Source organism: Phoxinus phoxinus (assembly GCF_949152265.1).
Source record: "Phoxinus phoxinus genome assembly, chromosome: 25".
NCBI classification, from domain to species: domain Eukaryota; kingdom Metazoa; phylum Chordata; class Actinopteri; order Cypriniformes; family Leuciscidae; genus Phoxinus; species Phoxinus phoxinus.
In genome coordinates, this window is record NC_136900.1 from 5,840,697 (window position 1) to 5,863,980 (window position 23,284).

The 23,284-nt window shown below is 45.8% G+C and overlaps 2 protein-coding genes across 4 annotated transcripts in view; one reads left to right on the forward strand and one right to left on the reverse strand.

Annotated features, from left to right (window-relative positions):
* Positions 1-17,121, reverse strand: part of spire2 (spire-type actin nucleation factor 2) — a 114,405-nt gene extending 97,284 nt beyond the window's left edge. For 2 of the 3 annotated variants that reach the window (XR_013796428.1, XM_079603000.1), the window contains exon 1: positions 17,019-17,121. The gene's annotated coding sequence lies outside the window, so the exon portion shown is untranslated. Of the gene's footprint in view, positions 1-16,100; positions 16,176-17,018 lie in introns of those variants that run through there. The other variant, XM_079603001.1, reaches the window with a different exon arrangement.
* A 124-nt stretch (positions 17,122-17,245) lies between these two features.
* On the forward strand, positions 17,246-22,832 carry LOC306994000 (uncharacterized protein; the record flags this gene model as incomplete). Its single annotated transcript, XM_079604271.1, has 4 exons — positions 17,246-17,493; positions 21,721-21,797; positions 22,082-22,200; positions 22,643-22,832. The coding sequence occupies exons 2-4, from the start codon at positions 21,756-21,758 to the stop codon at positions 22,830-22,832; spliced, it is 351 nt and encodes a 116-aa protein (XP_079460397.1). The 5' UTR covers positions 17,246-17,493; positions 21,721-21,755.
* Positions 22,833-23,284: the final 452 nt, after the last annotated feature.

Genomic DNA, 23,284 nt, shown 5'->3' on the forward strand with positions numbered 1-23,284 from the left:
GGGGTGGTAACAAATTAAGCACAGGTGAATGATATCCTCCTAAGTGGATTCAGTTACCCTGCTACAGTCTACCCCCCAATTACAGATCGTCGCCCCGACGATAAACTCGCTTGCCCAGTTAGTCCCAAGGTCTAAAGAGGGCCGATATTGCATTGGACACCAGCCCCGGGATTACAGCACCAGTCGCTCGTTCCCCCACGGCCCTAGGTAAACGATGAATATTAGTATGTTGGCCAGCTGTGGCCCTCCTTGATCTCCCTGGGCCAACCTCAAGAACAGGAGGTGACTCCATAACTGAAGTACCTGAGGACAACAATGGGCCAACCTCTGGGCCACAGGGTTGATTTTGCTCTCTTACCACTCTAGGCTCGAGTACCGGAGGGGCGGAACCAACCGGGCCCGATACAAGTTGGGGGCCTTCAGGTATTACTACCCACAAATCTGCCTCCTCTACCTCCTCCTCTGGCTCCTGTTCAAGCTCCACCACTGGCCCATCGGGCACAACAGGGACAGGGCCCCTTTGGATCCTAGCCTTTAGTAGTGACCGTTGAACTCTTTTTACTTTACTCTCCTCATGTATTGGTGCAATGCTATACACGGCACCCCCAGATCTAGGAGCCTCCACCACCTTATACACCACCGGACTCCACAGGTCTTGGATTTTATGGCGCTGGCCCTCATCCAGTGGTGAATTTCGAACATGTCGATTGAACTGCGTTTTGCGTCGATCAGCCGTCTGTCTCAGTCGTTCTTGTGCTCCCGCAAACGCCACTTTCAATCTTGTCTGATGCTCCACCACCCATTCGTGCACATCACCAGCCACCGGCTCTCGAACTCTACCAAGCAAGAAATCAATTGGGAGACGTGGCTCCTGGCCAAACATCAAAAAGTAAGGAGACTCCCCAGTGGCTTGATGCGGGGTGATGTTATAGGAGAAGAGCACCTGAGGGAGACTAGACGCCCAGTCCCTCTTACGTGAAACCGGTAAGGTGCGCAATAGGTTGTGCAATGTTCTATTGAATCGCTCGCACTGCCCATTACCAGAAGGGTGGTAAGGAGTAGTACGAGATTTCTCAACCCCGTACAATTTACAAAGTTGCTGGATCAGGAATGATTCGAAGCTACGGCCCTGGTCTGAATGAATTCTCCCAGGCACCCCCAACCGATAGAACCACTCGGTAACCAATACCTGCGCTACCGTCTCAGCCCGCTGGTCACGAGTAGGAACTGCAATAGTATACTTTGTAAAGACATCCGTCATTACTAAGATGTTTTCAAACCCTGAACAGGATGCTTCGAGCTGGGTGAAATCGATGGACACAATTTCGTTTGGTCGAGAAGACCCATAAAACTGCGGGCACCTGGCTGTAGATCCTTAGCAGCCTGGCACCTCTCGACTCCTGACACCATTTTGCCACCATGGCTGACATGCCTGGCCAATAACAGCGCTGACGTACCAGCTCTGTGGTGCGTTCGATACCCTGGTGCCCATGCTCTTGGTGTAACCCGGTTAAGACCTCCACATGCAAAACAGAAGGCAACACCAATTGGAAGATCTCTTCGCCACCATCCGAGCGGAGAATGCGACGGTATAATACCCCTTGTGATTCCATCAACCGATCCCACTGACGAAGTAGGGTCGATGCATCCCTAGAGAGCTGTCGACGCTCATAAGGCCCAGGGAACTCACCCTCTCTGAAAAAGAATAAAACTTCCCTAATCACTGGGTCTGCCTCTTGTAGAGCACGCAAATCAGCAGGTGAATGCCCCGGTAAGGCAACCACAGTGGCTTGGCTAGCCGAGGACCTTGAGTTCTCAGCATGCTGGATGGAGGCCGGAATGACCGCCCCCGGCAGCAGGTTGTCCAACACCCCTGAAACTAGTGGCTGGCATCTTGATAAGGCATCAGCGTTTTTGTTGACCCTGCCTGGGCGATACTTGACCTCAAAATCAAAGCATGCGAGCTGTGCCGCCCATCGTTGCTGCGTGGCGCCAAGCTTTGCTGTCATAAGATGGCTAAGGGGGTTATTGTCTGTAAAAACTACACATTTATTACCCAATAAATACTCTCTGAATTTTTCGGTCATGGCCCACTTGAGCGCTAAAAATTCAAGTTTCATTGAACTGTAATTTAGCATATTACGCTCAGGGGGCCTAAGACCACGACTTGCGTATGCAATAGGCCTCACCTTCCCTTCTTGTTCCTGTGAAAGGACCGCCCCCAAACCACTCAGGCTGGCATCTACATCCAAAATGAACGGTAGGGAGAAATCTGCGTAGGCAAGCACCGGGGCCTTAACAAACATTGCTTTTAACACATCAAAGCTGTTTTGGCACTGTACTGTCCAAGCATCAGCAAAATTCTGCTCCGCTCGTTTCCTGGGCCCAACACATCCAAGCTCCGCTACCAACATATGCAGAGGGGCTGCCAACTTGGCAAACCCCTCCACAAAGCGGCGGTAATAGCTGGCGAAGCCCAAGAAAGAGCGGAGCTCGGAAACGCTGTTGGGCCTTGGCCACGCAGCCACCGCCTCGATCTTTCTTGGGTCAGTTGAAACGCCATCAGCCGATATTACGTGACCAAGGTATACTACCTCCGGGCGAAAAAACGAACACTTCTTTAACCTTGCTTTAAGGCCCTCACACTTCAGCCTACTCAGTACACCTTCCAGGCGCTCCAGGTGCTGCACCACTGAAGATGAAAAGATGACAATGTCATCTAGGTACAGTAATAGTGACTGGCACTGTTGGTCACCGAACAATCGTTGCATAAGGCGTTGGAATGTACCGGGAGCGTTACAAAGCCCAAAGGGCATCCGGTTCCACTCGAACAGCCCGAATGGCATGCAAAATGCAGTCTTAGATTTATCCCTTTCACTAACAGGAACCTGATTGTACCCGCTGGCTAAATCCATAGTGGAAAACCAACGGACACCGGTCAAGGCGTCCAAGGACTCCTCGATTCTCGGAAGGGGGAAAGCATCCTTCCTAGTCTTGGAATTCAATTGACGGTAGTCCACGCACATGCGTAGACTACCGTCTTTCTTTTTAACCAAGACTATCGGGGATGCGTAAGGACTGCAACTTTCCCGTATAACCTGTGACTCTAACAGTGTATCAATGTGGGCCTTCACTACCTCATATTCTGAGGGTGGTATCCGGCGGTAACGCTGCCGGACAGGGGTGTCATCCAACAAAGGAATGTCGTGTGACAGTAAACTAGTACACCCCAAGTCCCCCTCATGAGCAGAGAACACACACTGGTACTCCAGTAATAAGGTCCTAACATGATCCTGATCTTGCGACGACAACACAGACAGGTTAATAGACCTAATCTGTTCCTCTACAGTGGGAGCGACCTGGGCGCCAAGGGGGCCAAAAGCAGCAAGGACAGAATTAACCTCCGTAACCCCTCTGGGCAAACTCACCACATAAAAGCTTGTGAGAGAGCCCAGGAGGGCCCGTTTTAACCCGAGGATAAAACATTACGTCCGTCGTCCCTACATTCACCACTGGTACGGAGACAGTCCCACGGTTTACCCGTACCAACGATGATGATGCTAACAATCCAGCTGGTAGGCCCGACTCTACAGGCTCGAATAACACAGTCTCCAGTGAGAATTGCTCAGAACAAGTTGCCGGTACTAATTTTAACGTACTTCCTGGAATACGCCATGCCCGACGGCCTCGTATTCTAACCTGACCTACCCGATCGACATCCGAACGGGCACCCACCTTATGACAATGCTGAAATGCCTGAGTTACAAAATCGGGGGCCTGCAATAAGGATGGTAGTTCAAAGAGGGCAGGACCATGCTGGCCAAAAAGCTCCTGGTAACAACGACTGAGAATATTCATTCCCACAATACCTGGTACTTTGGAACACAAGCTGCCAGGAGGGTCCCTGACGACAAGCACCCCACAGTTTGGCACCAACCGGCCGCATAGCTCAACATCCAATTCTACATACCCAATATAAGGGATGTCCAGGCCGTTGGCAGCCCGCAACTGCAACCACTGGCACGAACGAAGGCGATCTTGACCCCATGGCTCAAAATGCTGTAAAAAACAACTCTCAGTAATGGTGGACACCATAGAGCCAGTATCTAACAGACAAGGTACTTGGACCCCACCAATAAGGACAACCAAATGCGGGCATGACGACATCAAATGAGGCACCGGACTAATATTCGGACAAACGTCTAAGCCATTCTTTTCCCCAACCGAGCGGAGGCTCTGCAGCCTGGTGGGAACTAGTTTTCCGACGGCCGCTGAAGATGAGGCTGCCCACTCCCCCCTGCACGAGGAGCCGTGAAGGGAGATTTGGAACGAGAAGGAATACGTTCCCCATCACACTCCCTAGCAAAATGACCCAGCTGCTGACATCTTCTACATATTATTGGATTAGAATGAGAAACTTTATTCCGTGGATACGACAGATAACCCGACGAATGTGGAGATTGACTCCGAGCAGCAGGAGCAGGACCCTGTAATAATGCCAAACCCTTAGTGAGCTGATCTAGCTGTACCTGTTGAGACTTCAACATTTCCCTCAACTCACTTAACTCAGAGTTTGTCCTTAAACTAGCAGTATTTGGCGACGGCCCCCCTGCACACCATATTGGATCAAAGGAACTACTGGAACGGACTGACTTCACCCACGTACCCCACCCGGCATTCCCTCCCGCTCCCATCTTATTGCTTCTCTACGAACCTCTAGCAAACTGGAAGTAGGTTGGCGGCGAACTAGCTGTTTAAGCTCACGACGCAGAGAACTATCCACCACGTTCAACAAATTGGTCGCGTAAAAGGTTCTCAGAAGGTACGAAAACAAATCTTTCCGGCTGGGTGGCAGCCGTACCCGAGGGTACGGGTGCCCCTACAGGCATTACTGGAGCACTAATTGCTACACTTGGGCCTGGCAATTTGACAGTACGTTCCTGATGCAATTTTTCATTATCAGGACAAATTATTCAATTTTAGCTGCGCCACCAACTCTCTTAACTGTTGCAACTCCTCTTCCATGATAAATGTACTCACTAATCGTAGAGGGAGGCCGACTGACAGGGGAGGTCCGGATCACAGTAGCTACGTTGCTGTTTTGCCTCAAAAAAAAAAAACTCAATACAGACAAACACCAATACAAAAACATATATATATATTTTTTTTTTATATATACACTCAAGTTTTCACCCAACCCACATAAAGAGAGGGACCAAAACCCTTAACCTGCCGACTACGCCAGATTGTAGCAATGTGGGTACGAGAAAAGAAGTCTGGAGAGAACTAACAAGGGTTTTACCACACTTCTAACAGAAATGACAATATAATACCCTGCCGACTACGCCAGATTGTAGCGATGTGGGTACGAGAAAAGAAGTCTGGACAGAACTAACAAGGGTTTTACCACACTTCTAACAGAAATGACAATATAATACGCTCGACTACGCCACCCCGGAAAACCAGGTAAATAGCCCTAAGGGCACACCAGTTCGTTTTGCGTGGATGGGTGAAAAGACATGAGTCTAGAGAATAGAAAAGTTTATTTTTGTTCGTCAACAAAATATTAAATACTTAGAAATTCAAAGTTTAAAATTCGACACAAGCATTATAATGAAAGACACCATTAATCAGCACCACATACACATACACGCACACATTCAATTAAAAGAAACAAATTTAACTAAGAGCGGGGGTGTCTGGAGGTATGGGTCAGCTGCCAAATTGGAAGACAAACCCTCCCCACAATAGGCTAGTGATGTGTGTCTTGAGACCGGTCTTGGTCTCGAGACCACTTTTACGTGGTCTCGGTCTTGTCACGGCCTTGACGGTCTTTGGTCTTGGTCTTGTCTTGGTCTCGGAGCTCTCGGTCTTGTCTAGGTCTCGCTGTCTCAGACCGACATAGTGGTCGGGGGATTTATACAATACTACAATATCCACGACGACACAACGTTCGATAATGCATCATTATTAATTATCTCGCGCCATTCAAATGGAACCAATCACATGCATGTATTTTTTGTGACACAGCTGTTTCACCTATTTGAACAATGTATATCTTCATGGTCCAGTGGTAAAACTTTTCTCGTATAGTTTTTTTCTTCTCTCATCAAAACCGATTATGTTCATCAGTGGTTGTATCAAACCGTTTGTGTGCATTATGTTTTGTGATTTCACCAGAACGAATAGAGAGTATCTGCAATGGATTGAAGCGCTCGTCCGAGTGAAGACAGTGCGGCGTGTGCGCGAGTCACACGAGAAAACACTGTATCCGCGCCACTGATGATCGCAGCGCCGGCAACGAGCACTTTGATCACTTCATTTAAAAACCACATATCAGTGACATGATGGGTTTTAACTTCATTCAGGAGATTTTGGGTAACTGCACAACTGACAGATGATTTTGAGCGTGTGGTTGTATAAGTGTGTTATTTGATTACAGTATTGTATTTAAGATGGTGTTAAACTAAATAAATGGTCTTAAATATCGTCTGCATATATCCGTTGTGTTGACTAAACATTAGGCATAATCCAAGTTTATAATTGTGTATCTTTAATATGATGTTATGATTTCATCTACACATTAAGTATAATTTCAATTGGTTACATATTTCTCATTCTTTAGACAGTTGTTGGAGGAGCAAGATGGTGTTTGATGTTTTGTCAGATAAACCAGTCATGTCAGTCCTCAACAGTACACAAAAGTTAAGGGAGTCTAATAGTGCAGTAACAGCCGTCATGCAATTGCTACACATTTGTTGATCTCACCCAGTCTGCAAAAACATTTACAGTGAGCTCACAGTCACACACACGACATGGTCTGTCTCTGTTGTTCTGCATGTGTAGTTGAAGTAATACCGTCTAATATGTATTGAATGTAAACTGCGGCTGAACCCTAGTATGCTGTTGTTCTTGAATTCATACAGGTTATTGCTTAGCTTCAACACTAGTCTGTTTTTTTCCCCCTCCGGTCTCGACTTGGTCTCGGTCTTGGTCTCGACTTGGTCTTGGTCTCTATACCCTCTGGTCTTGGTAGTGTCTTGGTCTCGGTTTAGGCGGTCTTGACTACAAGTCTACAATAGGCCACTGCAAATACCCACTGCACACGTGAAGGTTTAATGCCAGAAAACACACAACACTCTATGTGAGCACACCCTACAGTTTGGCAGCTTCACCTTCGCCCTCCAGAAACCCCCCACCCAGCTCCTGCAACAAGAAAAGAAAAATAAATAAACACACAAGTCACGCGTCCAAGATCAGATATTTCAAGGCTTTAACCTTTAGTAAAGAAAATAATCCACAATAAACAAAGAGGAAAAAAAGAAAATAAATAATCAATCAAACATCCACACTTATGGGTCAATGGGGTTCATGGCGACAGCCAGTTTACACAAGGCTCGCAAAAGAAATGCTTGAACGCACCCGTTAGTTCCAATCGGCAGTGACCAGTAGAGACAGGCCTTCCACAAAGTCAACTAAATGCACAATCGTCTCAACCGACATGCGAGGGAAGTAGTAGCAGTAGAAAAGTTTACATCACTTAAGTCGAGGCAAAACAGCGAATATTTAAAACAGTCATAATTATACGCAATCACCAGACATCAATGATACACGGTTCCCATAATTAGCGCAAGAGACTCGGTTATGCAGGGGGGGCCTGCCGAGCAGAAAGATAATGTTAGATAACAACAGTAAGTTATTAATATCCAAAAACATAATCTTACATACCACGGGGAGGTACTGCTCACAAACGTACTCGGTTACTAACGTAACCTCGGTTCTCTCTAGAAGAGGAACGAGTACTGCGTCGAAGACGCTACGGGAAAGATTATTTCTCGAGATATTGAAGCCTAAAAATTAATCCTTAATTTTGTTATTAATGTAAAACGCTTTCAGCAGCATACAGCCTTAGGCGGAACAGCTTGCGCGCCCATTGGCTGTTCTGCTGGAAAAGCAGCAGCCTATGCGAGGCCCCTAGTGACGCTTGACCCAATGAGGACGCTTCGCGCCCTCTGCGTCACGTCCCGCCGAAACGGGTGTGGCCTAGGCCTATAAATGCTCGAGCAGGGCTGCCACACACTGATTTTCGCCAATGAAGCGACGCAGAGTGGGCATGCACGGCACGGAGACGCAGTACTCGTCCCTCTTCTAGAGAGAACCCATAGACATGTATAGAAAGGCTAGATGGCTTACCGGCGCTGAGAGCCAATGGGACCCGACGACGTCACACGGCGGCCATCTTAGGACAGGACCGCTCGTCCAGTTAAAACATTAAAGTCTATTGTGCATGTAGTGCTGAAATAACTATATTTTGCTCAATTTTCAACCGATTTTCAAACGGCTTGGTGTGTCATAAACGTCAGGGATGCGGCTATTTAACTGCATACTTGTGAAAAATTATAGCCACTGAGTTTATTAAACATCGGCATCAGCACAAATCATAGCCACGTTAATAAGGTTTGTAATAAACCAAACCGTTTGTAAATCTGTCAAGAATTCAGCAAGTTACGAGCATTTTAGTTGGCGTATGTCACTCACCTTCCGTCCACAGCAGCAGGGAGCAGCAGCGCAGTCTCCTGACCTAAGATGGCCGCCAAGTGACGACACAGCTGACTCCGCCTTGAGCCATCTAGCCTTTCTATACATGTCTATGGAGAGAACCGAGGTTAGGTTAGTAACCGAGTACGTTCTCTTATGAGAGTTCTCTCGTACTGCGTCGAAGACGCTACAGGAACCCCGTGTAAAACGCCGTGCGTGCTCCGATCCGACACAGACACCCCAGGGCGCGCGCGCCCGGGGCATATAAGTGCCTGAACACAAAAAACTTACAGAGAGTTTATAGGGAGAGCGGCTAGAATAGTATCATCCCTTTATAATAGTGCCCCGAAGGACATAATAACATATATACGTAAATGAATAAATATATATGGCGGGTCATAGCATGCTCATAGGACGCAGTTGTCAGTGAGTGATGCTTAGAACATTAGGTGGTCTGGGCCGCAAGGCGGGGCAGGAACACCGTTTTGGGTCTTCTAGACCGAGAGTAGTTTGGCCTGCAACGCGGGAACCTCTAGGTTATAGAACCTTATAAATGTAGACGGGGAGGCCCAGCCTGCCACCATACAGATATCTTGCAACGAGATTCCACTATACCAAGCCCACGAGGAGGCCATGCCCCTCGTAGAGTGTGCTCTGATGCCCAGTGGGCATGTTAAACCTTCCGATCCGTAGGCCATCGCTATGGCATCCACCACCCATCTAGACAGGCTTTGTTTCGACGCGGCTCGTCCCTTAGAACGCCCACTGAACGAAATGAAGAGCTGCTCCGTCTGTCGAAAAACAGCATAAGACACATAAGCTCTTAATGCCCTGACCGGACAAAGGGAGCTATTACCGTCCTCGGAGGCCGGCAGAGCCGACAAGGAGATGACCTGAGCCCTGAACGGTGTGTTGCGGGACTTAGGCACGTACCCATGTTTCGGTTTTAGTACGACTTTAGAGTCGTTAGGCCCGAACTCCATACATGACGCTCTCACTGAGAGTGCCTGCAAATCCCCCACGCGCTTCACTGAAGCAAGAGCCAGAAGAAACACAGTCTTGAAAGACAAGTGCTTCATCTCAACTGAGTGTACAGGCTTGAATGGGGCACCTTTCATGGCATTCAGTACCGTAGAAAGGTCCCAGATGGGGACTGAAGGAGGTCTGGGAGGATTCAACCTCCTAGCTCGCCTTAAGGAAACGAACCACCAGGTCGTTCCTGCCCAGTGAACGGCCAAGCGTCGGATTAACGAACGCTAATATAGCCGCCACATAGACTTTGAGCGTGGATGGGGTTCTATCCAGCAGCTCTTGTAAAAAGGAGAGCATTTCCGTCTCCCCGCAATGTAGGGGTGATAGACCCCGGGCTGAACACCAACCCGAAAACACAGACCATTTAGAGGCATAGAGCCGCCTAGTGGACGGGGCTCTAGCCTGCTCGATCGTGTCTAGTACTCTCTTCGGGAGGTTAGTGGGTACCCGTTTATAGCCCACGCATGTAGGGACCATAGTTCTGGGCGAGGATGCAAAATCGAGCCCTCGGCCTGAGAGAGGAGGTCCCTCCTCACCGGTATCGGCCATGGAGCAGTGCTCGTCAGCTGCACCAATACTGGAAACCACGCTTGGTTCGTCCAGAGCGGAGCAACGAGTAGCACTGAGCATCCGCTTTCTCTGATTCGCTCCAACACCTGAGGCAGGAGTGAGACAGGAGGAAAAGCATAGAGCGGACAGCGGGGCCAGGCACTGGCCAGCGCGTTCATGCTCTTTGAAAAGAATTTCGGGCCTTGAGCATTCTCCTGAGATGCAAACAGGTTTGTTTCTGCTCTACCGAACGTTTTCCACAGCAGTTGCACTGTCTGTGGGTGTAGAGACCACTCTCCCGTAGGAACGTTGTTCCGTTAGAGTCTGTCCGGGCCTACGTTCAGGTGCCCTGGCACGTGTACTGCTCTCAGTGAGCGCAGGTTGTGCTGGGCCCTGACCAAGAGGCGTTCCGTCAACCTGTAGAGGTTTCGGGATCTTACACCCCCCTGGCGGTTTATGTAGGCCACTACTGACATGTTGTCCGAACAGACCAGGACGTGGTGTCCTTTTATCCTGGGACAAAAGCGCCTCAGCGCTAAGTCCACTGCCAACATTTCCAGGCAGTTTATGTGTAGTGATTTGACCCGCTCTGGCCACTGGCCAAAGAACGGTCTGCCCTCGAGCAGCGCTCCCCAGCCTGAGGTGGACGCGTCCGTGGACACCACCTTCACGCTCGAGGAAGTCCCCAGGCTTACACCTGATCGGTACCAGTCTGACGCTCTCCATGGTGTCAGGGCTGACATGCATTCTTGATCGACCCTGAGGCGACAAAGACCGGAAACCCATGCTCGGCGCGGCACTCGCGCTTTCAGCCAGAACTGCAGTGGGCGCATGCGCAGCAGACCCAGCTGTAGTACTGATGACGCCGAGGCCATAAGGCCCAGCGTCCTCTGAAACTTCCTGAGCGGGACTATGCGACCGCTGCGGAAGGATGCTATCATATGCAGAATACTCAGTCTGCGCTGTGATGACAGCTGTGCCGTCATAGACAGCGAGTCCAGTACCATTCCCAGAAAAGAAAACCCTTTGACTGGGAAATAGTGAACTCTTCTCCCAGTTGACTCTGAGACCTAAACATCGTACGAGTTCTGAACGCGATTGGGCTCCAAATAATTCAAGAATTCGCACGCCTCGGAGTCTCAGGGGTGCCAGCACCGCGTCCATGCACACTGTAAATGTACGAGGTGCTAAAGACAGGCCGAATGGCAGGACTGTGTACTGATATGCCTGGCCCGCGAAGGCGAATCTCAAGAATCGCCTGTGACGTGACGCAATTTGTATTTGAAAATACTTTCATATCTATTGTCATAAGTAGATGCGTATCTGCGCGAGGATTTTTCTGGTCGTGAGCATTCTGAACTTTCGCTTCATAAGCGTTTCGTTCAGCTGCCGCAGATCTAAAATGGGTCTGAGACCCCCGTCTTTCTTTGGCACCAGGAAATATCTGCTGTACAAACCCCCTTCGCTCTGAGCTTAAGATAAAGGCTCTATGGCCCCTTTGCTCAATAGCTTCGCTATTTCGGCCCGAAGTAGGTGTGCTACTTCTGTTTTTACCATAGTCCCGACTCTCGCCGTGTGACGGCGAGGGCGTCGAGAGAACTGTAGCGAATAGCCTCTTTTTATGATGTTCAACACCCATTCTGAAACCCCGGGAATTTTTTCCCATGCATCCGCACGAGTAACTAGGGGTCGAATGAATTCCGGCCCCTGGTCGCGAAATGGCGGCGACGCGAGAGCAACCGTGTGCTGTAACATGGACGCCGTGTTTGCAGCGTTTGAGGCGGGGGGCGCGTTTAATCGAGCGGGCATCCCGTGCGCGCTCAACTCTCTTAGTTGAAAGAGAGCGCGCGGGGCGAGCCCCGTAGGGCTCGTTATGTTCGTGGATAAATGTGGGTGCGTGACAGCGGGCACATTTATTACACTGGGGGTACTGTCTGTTAGGACTGACTGACCGTGCGTTGGTTTCGTTTTTACAGAAACCGCGGGACGTGCAGCGTGTAGTGGTTGTGGGCACTGAATAGTGGGCACGCTCACTACGTGTGATGCACAATCGACATGAGTCGATTTTATGTGTGCAGACCCTGTGTTGTACAGGGCTGTGCTTGTGTGTACGAATGGGCACTGGGTGGGCATTACACCATCGGCCGTGGCCGAAATACCAGAAATTAAACTCTTTTTCAGATTTATCTGGGTCGCCGTGAAAACGGCGTTTGTGTGCAGGCAAACGGGCTTTACTGCCGGTTTGTTGGCTGCAGTATACACTTGTACAAACGCGAGTGCTGGGGCTGTACGAGCGGGAATCTTGGGTGGAAGTCCGGCCGCAGCGGGACCTGAACACCTTCTTTTTCCTAGCCGGGCTAGGAAGGCGCAGAGGCCTCGGGCTTGATTGACATCTTCGGCCGAGGCACACGCGGCGGGGGGCGGCGTCCGGCTGAGCGAGAGCGTGGTCTCTGGTCTCGGGCCATCTGCTGCTGGGTTGCCGCGGCGGGCGCGGGCCGCTGCTGAGCTCGAACAGGCTTGGGCAGGAAATGTGTCATGGCTTGCGACGTTTTCTGTACCTCAGCGAATCGGTCCGCGAAATCCTTGACGGATGATCCGAAGAGGCCAGTCGTCGAGACGGGAGCGTCGAGGAACGCAGAGCGCTCTGACTCCGCCATCTCGGAGAGCGTCAGCCACAGATGCCTCTCTGCTACTGTCGCGGAGGCCATAATCCTCCCAATGGCGTGTGCAGCGGACTTTGTAGCGCGAAGGGCGAGGTCCATGGCGCTACGTAAGTCCGGCACGTTGACCGCTCCCAGGCCTTCCTCGTCCAGCTTGCGGAAAAGGTTAGCCTGGTGGATCTGAAGCAGCGCCATGGTGTGCAGCGCCGATGCAGCTTGTCCAGCGGCGGAGTAAACGCGGCCGTTCAAAGCTGACGACGTGCGGCAGGCTCTCGACGGTAACACTCCCTTAGCCCGCCGTCCAGCAGAGGGTGGGCAAAGGTGAGTCGCTACGGCCTCTTCCACCGGAGGAAGAGAGTGGTAGCCTCTGTCTCGAGCACCGTCCACCGCGTAGAATGCTGTCGGGGCAGAAGTGCGCACTCTGGCTGAGAAAGGGGCTTTCCAGGACTTCGCCACTTCTTCGTGAAGCTCATGAAGAAAGGGGGCATGTCTAGAGGGCGGCGAAGCGCGGAGCTCGCCCATCCCTCGCTTCCCGAAGCGAGGAGAGAACAGCAGTCGTCTTCCCCCACAGACGCGGCTTCCTGTTCGTCGTCCATGACAGACACGGCGGCAGACAGCGGCCATTGTCCATCGGTGAGCGACTCCAGGGAAGCAGACGGAGAAGCTTGCGGCGGCGGCGAGCTTCTCGTGGTGGAGGGAGGTTCCGGGACCCGCTGAGCGCGGCGCTTTTTATGGCGCGGCACTGTGGCGGGCAGAAGTGCAGCTTCGGCGAACGATGCTAGGCGAGTCCGCAGAGTCGACATAGGCATCATGTCGCAGTGATGGCAGCCGCCATCACAGAGTGCGATAGCTGCGTGTTCTTCACCCATGCAGAAAACACACAGCACGTGGTGGTCCCCGTCGATGAGTGGGGCTCTGCACGAGCCGCAGGAGGTGCGAGGCATCTTTAAAAAGACGCTTGTGCTCTTTTGTGAGTGGAAAAAATTTGTGACGCGACGGCGAACACACACACAAAACACACACACAATATAAAGGATATAGATCCACGCCGGATAGCGTCGCAGGGAACGGCAGCTGAAGGCGGCGATGACCAGCGGCTTCAGAGATGAGCGCGTCCTGCAGAGGTGCTTTCTCGATGGTTGTGGCGGCTTGTATCCAGATTCCAACGATGCGGGAGCTTCGCTGAAGTAAAGAAAATCAGTGTGTGGCAGCCCCGCTCGAGCATTTATAGGCCTAGGCCACGCCCGTTTCGGCGGGACGTGACGCAGAGGGCGCGAAGCGTCCTCATTGGGTCAAGCGTCACTAGGGGCCTCGCATAGGCTGCTGCTTTTCCAGCAGAATAGCCAATGGGCGCGCAAGCTGTTCCGCTTAAGGCTGTATGCTGCTGAAAGCGTTTTACATTAATAACAAAATTAAGGATTAATTTTTAGGCTTCAATATCTCGAGAAATAATCTTTCCCGTAGCGTCTTCGACGCAGTACGAGAGAACTCTCGTAAGAGAACTGCTTCGTAGTCGCACACCATAATATAATACAGCTTCTCACTCAGGTAATATAGATGACATTCTATCGTTGTCACTGCAGATATTAAAATCACAAGTTGTCAAACGCAGCCAATATATTCACATTGAACGAAGAGGCTACACATACCTGAGAGAAGTGGGCAGCAAACACACAGCAGCGGGAGGAACAGCCTACCGTCGCAACCTGACAGCAAGAGAAATTTGTATAAACTGCCAGCACAAGACGAGAAAGCGCGAGTTTCCCCATACAATCACATACCTGCGGCAGCCACAGATGACGTCAAGTTGGCGATACCAAGACGCATACAAAGTGGCCACCACGCATCTCATATATAGGACAAGGCGCGGGGTGGTAACAAATTAAGCACAGGTGAATGATATAGTGGATTCAGTCACCCTGCTACACATGAAAAAAAGAACAGGATGTTTTGTCTGTGACAGAGACTTCTGTGATGAAAAACACTTTTAATAAATGCTTTAAATAACCCCATGCACCAGAACAGGAGGCCGAACTCATCCTGTCTTCAGAAATCTCACTTCGTATTGTTTGGAATATTCTATAATTCATAAATATGCAATATGCCGAGCGAATTATACGTGCACTCATAATGATTTCTGCTTTTCCTCTTGTGTTTTCAGCCAGCGAAGGGAGACTGGATTTATCCAGCATAGTTGTGTTGCCATCCAGTGGATGATGGATGTTCTGCACTATTGAGGCGGTGTAAGATCATTTTCACAGGTCGATAAAGTTTTCAGATATGTGTTTTGGGATATTTAAGTAGGCTACTATAAATCCTTTATGAGAAATAAAAACGAACACAACTGAGTCTCTAGTTGTCACCCAGTAAGATTACAAAGCTATAAAAGTGCTCTGTAATATTACAGATGCTAATCCTAATGCTTTTTTACTTGCTCAGTTTGTGTAAACCTATTTAGGGGTTTAGAGTATTTATTTCCCCCCGGATTAATTTCACATACGTCTAGTACAATTATGTGGTTTTGTGTAACTAATAATATTACCCCGAAAGAATGGAAGTGGAGTGTGACAACATGCCCCATATGAAGGTTGTATTGTAACATGATTATATGACAGATTTAAATGTTATCTCTGATCTAATAAAATAATACCAAATACAGAAACACATTGCAAATAACACAAACCACAACAGAAAAGTTTCCAGGGGAAACAAATAAGTGACGAACCCGGCTGGATAACAAGACTTAAGATAATCATAGAAGATAATAGGTGGATCTTACAAACTAAACACCTGGGTCCTGAAACTGCAGCCGCCGCTATATCATCCAGTTCGGTAGGTGGCGCTGTCACAAAAAAATAAAGTCCTGAAACTGCAGCCTCCGGTTGTGCAGGAACACACTACTGGAAAAACACTGAAGCATCCCCGGGCGCCGCCATTGGCTAGCCGACCCCCACCTGCTGTTAGCATTCCATTGACTCCCATTCATTTTGGCGTCACTTTGACAGCGAATAACTTTACATCTGAGGCGTTTAAAGACAACGTTTGTCCATTGTTTATTTCTAAAGAAACACGAAAATGTATAAAAGGCTCCATTACCTTGTATCTTACGTTATGGCCCCGTAGAAGCAGTTTTTGTAAAAATAGGCTAACGATTGCGTCATAACCGCGCGACTCTGTCGCACAAGTCGAGAAATTACCGTATGGACAGGCAGAGAAGCTCGCAAGCAATCGGGAGGACGTGGAGGCATAAAGTCAAGGGAGAAGCCCATAGAGAGTGATAAAGTTGCTCCCACTGCTAGCTCATGGACAGCTAATACTCACGCTCTCCGTCTCTGCGAGATTCGGAAGGGAATGATTCAGATTTCTCTCGGTACAGCTACTAGAAGACCTACAGGTTGCTCACGTCACATCTACGTAGTCAAGCTCAGTTTGAGCCTGCGTAGTTCGCCTGGCTTCTAATTGACTTCACTTCTCTCCGTTGAAACCTACGGGGTCGCTGTGTCCAGTTTACATACTGTCTATGGGAAAAACACAAGGCAGAGTCGCTCATAATTTCAAGTGGGAAATCAATATGTAAGCAAGATCTTTTAGATGGAATAAATCAATTAATTTTTTAGTTTAAATCAATAAAAATATATATACAGTTTATGTTGGTTCCAGCGCATGTGGGAAAAATGAAAAGGTGGATAAGTTAGCAAAAGAAGCCCTATATGTAGTAGAGCATATAGATTAGGGCACACAAGATTAAACGGCTGCTTAAATATAATAGGAGAACACCAGAATGGACTATGTATACATTTTGGAGAATGGAAAATGTACTCTTGATATGTAGAAAGTATTCTGAAAAAAGGAAAGAACTAGAGAGGGTAACGAAGAATGGATTGAGTTTAAAAAACCTGTTGAGTTTGTGTGGCACAGCTTGCAAATAGGATTTAGACATTTTTCATTTTATTATTTTTTTTATCTTCATCGTGTAAACTGACAGCCTAATGAGATCACACCTCAGTCCAGAAGATGGCGGCAATGCACCTCGTTTGCAAACTGCCAAAAAAACTACAGAAGAAGAACTTTGCTCAGAGCCAAACAGTTTATTACAGTCCTCCTATGCATTAATTGCAGACAATATTCAATAGTACTTTTCACGTTACGTACGTCATAACATAAGTACTTGCGAGGCAGCGAGGGGATATACATTTGCGGAGTCGAAGGTGGTGTTCGTAGACGTGTGTGTGTCTTTACCAGCTGCGTTGAACAGGCAGGGTAGATGAAGGCATATTTGAATCCTGCTTCCCGCAGTCGTCGTCTTCTTCGGGCCTCTACCGTCTCCGCTGTCTTCTTCTGCACGCTAGCCGAGAAATCTTGAAAAATATGAATAATTGTACGCTCCAGAGGGCGGCGCCATGACGCGGTGATGTGACGTAGGCGCTGATGTTCTACTGCAAAGGCGGTCTACACAGCTGCCCTGTGACGTCACAAGCCTTTACTGTTTACAACTGTCGGTTTGTAGCGTTTGGTTTGCTTTGGTTTCTAGCGTTTGGTTTGGTTTGCTTTGGTTTCTAGCGTTTGGTTTGGTTTGAGTTTTGTGTTTGTATAACGAACTTTTGTATAACGTATTTTTATAACGAAATTTGTCACAAGATACTAAAGTCCTACCAGCTAACGTTAGCGGTTCCTGCTGCAGAAATTGGACCAGTCCACCTGCGAGATCCACAAGGTATGCCGAGATGTGTGTGCGCGCGTGTGTGTGTGTGTGTGTGTGTGTGTGTGTGTGTGTGTGTGTGTGTGTGTGTGTCAGGGCTCGAGACTAGCTGCAATGTGTTTAGGACGTACAGAAATATTCTCCAGGACGCCATACAGGACGAAAGACATTTTTGTATGTGTGTTCATTTATTACTAGCCTATTAGGGTAACTTACTTAGAAAATGCCAGTGACAGTGGATAATAAACCTAATGCGGTCTGTGTCCTTAATATTGAATTGTTGAAACGTTTTGAGCTGTATGTATTAAAAAAAAAGATTTGTTCTGCATGAATATAAAAAAGCATAACTCCTGTCTTTTTTTATTAAATCAGTTTTTTTTTACCTGTTTACAGATAGCTACTTTGAATGGAGCTAAATAAATATAATAATATATATTATAAACATTGTATGGTGTTTTTATTATGTGACTAACAACTAAAAACTATAAAAAGTTAGTCTGGAGCCGTGTGTGTGTGTGTGTGTGTGTGTGTGTGTGTACCTAGGCAAGGCAAGGCAAGGCAAGTTTATTTATATAGCACATTTCATACACAGTGGTAATTCAAAGTGCTTTACAAAGAAATTAAAATAATTACATAGGTAATAAAGGAAGTAAGAATAATTAAAACAGTTTAGAAAATAAAATACAGTGCAAACAGTCGGACGAACAGTGGCACAGTGCTCATTCAGTAAATGCTAAGCTAAACAGAAGTGTTTTGAGTCTGGATTTGAATGTGGCTACTGTAGGAGCACACCTGATCTCTTCTGGAAGCTGGTTCCAGCTGCGGCTGGCATAATAGCTAAAAGCGGACTCTCCTTGCTTTGAGTGAACCCTTGGTATTTCTAGCTGATGTGAACCTATGATCTGAGTGATCTGTTGGGTTTATATTCAGTGAGCATATCTGCAATGTATTGAGGTCCAAGGCCATTAAATGATTTATATACCAGTAATAATACTTTAAAATCAATCCTAAATGTGACTGGAAGCCAGTGTAAAGACCTGAGGACTGGTGTGATGTGTTCAAATTTTCTGGTTCTGCTCAGAAGTCTGGCGGCAGCGTTCTGTACGAGCTGCAACTGTCTTATGGTCTTTTTGGGAAGGCCAGTAAGGAGTCCATTACAATAATCCACCCTGCTGGTGATGAAAGCATGCACAAGTTTCTCTAAGTCTTGACTGGAAACAAAGCATCTAATTCTTGCAATATTTTTCAGATGATAGTATGCCGATTTAGTTATTGCTTTGACATGACTACTGAAGCTAAGGTCTGACTCTAGAGACACACCAAGATTCCTGACTTGATTTTTAGTTGTTTGACCTCTAGAGTGAAGGTATGCGTTCACCTTGAGAACTTCATCTTTGTTTCCAAACGCAATGACTTCAGTTTTGTCTTTGTTTAACTGAAGAAAGTTTTGGCACATCCAACTGTTTACTTCATCAATGCATTGGAACAGGGAGTCAATGGGGCTGTAATCGTTAGGCGATAGGGCTAAGTAGATCTGTGTGTCGTCTGCATAGCTGTGGTAAGAGATTTGGTTCTTTCTCATTATTTGGCTCATTGGAAGCATGTACAGGTTGAATAGGAGTGGCGCAAGAATTGAGCCTTGAGGAACTCCGCATGTCATGGATGTCCACTCAGACTTATGGTCTCCTATACTCACATAATAACCTCTCGCTTCTAAGTATGACCTGAACCATTTTAGGACTATCCCAGAAAGCCCCACCCAGTTTTCCAGCCTGTCAAGAAGTATGTTGTGATCAACAGTGTCAAATGCAGCACTGAGGTCGAGTAGTACCAGCACTGATAATTTGCCTGTATCAGTATTTAAGCGAATGTCGTTAATTATCTTTATGAGCGCTGTCTCTGTGCTGTGATGCGATCGGAAACCAGATTGAAAATTGTCAAAGTATCCATTCGAGCTTAAGAATTTGTTCAGCTGATTGAAAACAACTTTTTCAATGATCTTGCCTATGAAAGGAAGATTTGAGATCGGTCTATAATTGCTTAATATAGTCTTATCCAGATTACTCTTTTTCAGGAGGGGTTTAACAACTGCAGTTTTCAGGGAGTTTGGAAAACTTCCAGAGAGAAGTGAGGCATTAACCACTTCTAGCAGATCTGCTTCTAAGCTGTTTAACACACTTTTGAAGAAAGATGTGGGTAGAGCGTCAAGGGCGCAGGTCGATGTTTTAAGGTGCTGTACGGTTTCTTCTAAAAATTTTCCATCAATTTCTTTGAAATCAGACATAGTAACTACTTTCTCAGGTTGTGGTCTGATCTGTCTGACCCCAGTGCAACTCAAGGATGTGCTGATCACCTTTCTGATATTGTTGATTTTCTCAGAGAAGAAAGAAGCGAACTCACTGCACTTGCTGTCTGAGAGCATTTCACTGGGAATCTGGCTCGGGGGGTTTGTCAGTCTCTCTACAGTAGCAAAAAGAGTGCGTGTGTTGTTTAAGTTGCTGTTTATAATATTTGAGAAGAAAGTTTGTCTAGCTTTGCCTAGTTCCATATTGAAAGCATGGATGGTGTCTTTGTAGATGTTATAGTGGACTACAAGTTTTGTCTTCCGCCACATGCGCTCTGCTTTTCTGCATTGTCTTTTCATATTTTGCACTGCTGTTGAGTTTCAACCTAGATTAACCTAGATTTTCAACCTAGATACCTAGATTAACCCCTAGATAAATGTTCGCTATTATTAGGTGGATATCCAAAGTGTGTGTGCGGAGTGTGGAGCGAACAATAGCATTTTCCTACCAACAGTGGAAACAACTTGAAATACTCAATCTTTTCTGGTCATACAGAAAAGATGGATCAGTCACAACTACTTTTATTTGTGTAAACTCACACTAACAAGAAAACGTTGTGCTTTTGTAAAATAAAATAAAGCAAACATTGCTCGCTCATGGTCTCCGTAGCGTGAACTGGAGCGCGTCTCAGTAATGAACTGAAACACAGTATAGCCTCACAGACATGATGAATATTTCTATATAAAACTCGAAATGTCCACTTTTAAACGAAAAAAAAATAGAATTGAAGGCAAATACCGGCTGATTCGGCTATGTAATCCATATGAAAGGTGCATTATTCTCTCTTGAGGCGCATTACAGTGGAGATGTATGTTTGCAGCCCACACTGATTTAGAAATATATATATTTTCTCCATGCACTCAGTATTTAAGCAGAAATGAATATAAACGTGAGATTAGTCGACTAATTGCTTAAATGAATGACTACTAGTCGACTAGACAAATCTTTAGTCTATGGCAACTCTAATCAATGCATTTAACGTTAGGCTAGTTTACATTTATTTAATTAGTAATTCTAGTTTCTAGCTCTTTACATTAAATTAGTTGAGTTAACAATTAGTTAATGAACTAATAAAATAATAAAACCACTTTTAAAGATGCTAACTATATATTTCTATATAGCATTGCTTGTTCCACCACAAAAGACTGTTTTTAAGGTGACAATTCTTTACACATTTGAAGATTTACTTTATCTTGAAGATTGTTGTATTGTATTTTATCTTCTGTTATGAAGATTAACATTTCGTTAATTAAAAAATAACAACATTGTAAAACATAAACAACTTAGCCTATGATCTGTTAGATGTTCTGTGTTTTAACTAATTTTTTAATTATGTATAATTATACCTCTAGGTAATGAAGATGAACAAAAGAATATAAGAAAAAAATCTTATATTATATATAAAATGTATATAAAATGCATAAAAAGGGCCTCATTGATTAATTTTGCTTGATTTTTTGGAGCTCAGAAATGTTTTATTTCTTAAAATTTTCTTTGAAATTGTAATAATAATATAAAGATTCTGATTAATAAAAATAAACTGTTATTAAAAAGGTTAATCTTAAGATTAAAAGTTATTTTTAAAGCCTAATAATGTTAAAATTGATCGCAGTTAGCCTATACTGTAATGTGAATGTCTATAATGTAAAAAAAAAAAAAATCTATTTCATTATTTTCAAAGAAACATAAGTACCACTATTAGTTTCAGTGATTAGTAACTGTTAAAACTATTATTTTTTTGAGTCCCTGATCTTGACCAATATGTATTCCTTATAGTTAAACATGTCACTATTTTGGTAGAATGTTAAAAACATGAAAATCATGTACTTTTTTTCGAAGCCAAAATGTCACCGCACACCAGGAATGACCATATATATTGATTTTCTCTTTGTCTCAGGTGAGAAACGCTAACCTGTCATTGACACCAAGGGCATGGAGACACCGCATATTCGACAGAGTCTAAAGAGACCACAGGTGACTGATTTATTAATATGTAAACAAGAATGTATTTTCCTGTCATCATTTACTCGTCCTCATGTTGTTCCAAACCTGTATGAGTTTCTTTCTTCTGCTGAACACAATAGAAGATATTTTGAGGAATGTCGGTAACCAAACAGTTGAACGTACTCCAATAATTATTAGCCTATAAGTAGACAACAATGATTTTGTGAGCTCTATAACAGTACTTTTGCATTATAGTGATGTTTTATGAAGTAGCGTGGAGTAATGAAATGCATGATAACAGTTGTTGTCTTCAGTTGCAGAAAGAAAGGATGGCCATCATAGAGAGAGACAATCATCATCTGGCCAGTAAACTTCCTGCTATCGCTCGCTTTAAAGGACTGGTGGACGCCAGGAACAATTGCCCACAGCTCAGGTGTGTGTGTGTGTGTGTGTGTGTGTGTGTGTGTGTGTGTGTGTGTGTGTGTGTGTGTGTGTGTGTGTGTGTGTGTGTGTGTGTGTGTGTGTGTGTGTGTGTGTGTGTGTGTGTGTGTGTGTGTGTGTGTGTGTGTGTGTGTGTGTGTGTGTGTGTGTGTGTTTAGCTGGTTAACATAGTAACTCAGTGAGGTGTTTATTTGAGCTGGGTTTCAGTTGTCGGATCTCCCGCTGCGTCTCATGTTATCTCAAACATACCGTTTTTATTCTGTGGTTAAAATTAGTTATAATTAGAAAATATAATTAGTTTCCTAATTATTTACAAATAGCCAAAATAAAATATTTTTTTAATGTTTTATTTTATTTCATTTGACATTTATTTTGAAGTAATGAAAATGTTATTTATGTTATGATATGATAATGTTATATATCTGGTTTTACAGTGTGAACACACTGAAAAAGAAGGAGAAAATTGTAGAGTTGACTAAAGAAAACCAGAGGATCAACCAGCGAATCATGTCGCAGAAATCGGACTACAGGAAGGAACTCTGGGAAGCCGACTGGGAAAAGGTCAAGCAAAGGAGAGAAAGCATTGCTCGCTATCCTCGAGAAGAGACCAACAAACAGGTTTGATCCTAATTCACATTTTTAAAGGCGGAGCCTTTATTAGCGCTTTTTCCACTGCATGGTACGGTACAGTACGGTACGCAATTATTTGCGTTTTTTATATTTTGTTTTGTTATAAATAGGCTAACGTTATACATGCAGTGAATACAATCAATATGCATTGCCTGAACCACATTTGTGTGCCTATAATGTTTAAAATGTATTAAAATGAAAACGAAAAGAGGCAGAGTGGTGTTTTATGAAATATATAGTTTTATTGTTGCCTAAAATGTACATACAGAGATAACCGGAGTAGCAGAGTGAGCTGAGTGATGCTTTCAAGAACGTGCTGTTCCATTAGCAGAATTACCGGACTCTCGTCCTCGGGAGTCATTCTCCTGAGTCAATGTCAATGTCAATTTTATTTATAAAATTGTCCTGATTAATGGTCCTGAAAGTCCTGATTTGAAAACTAATGA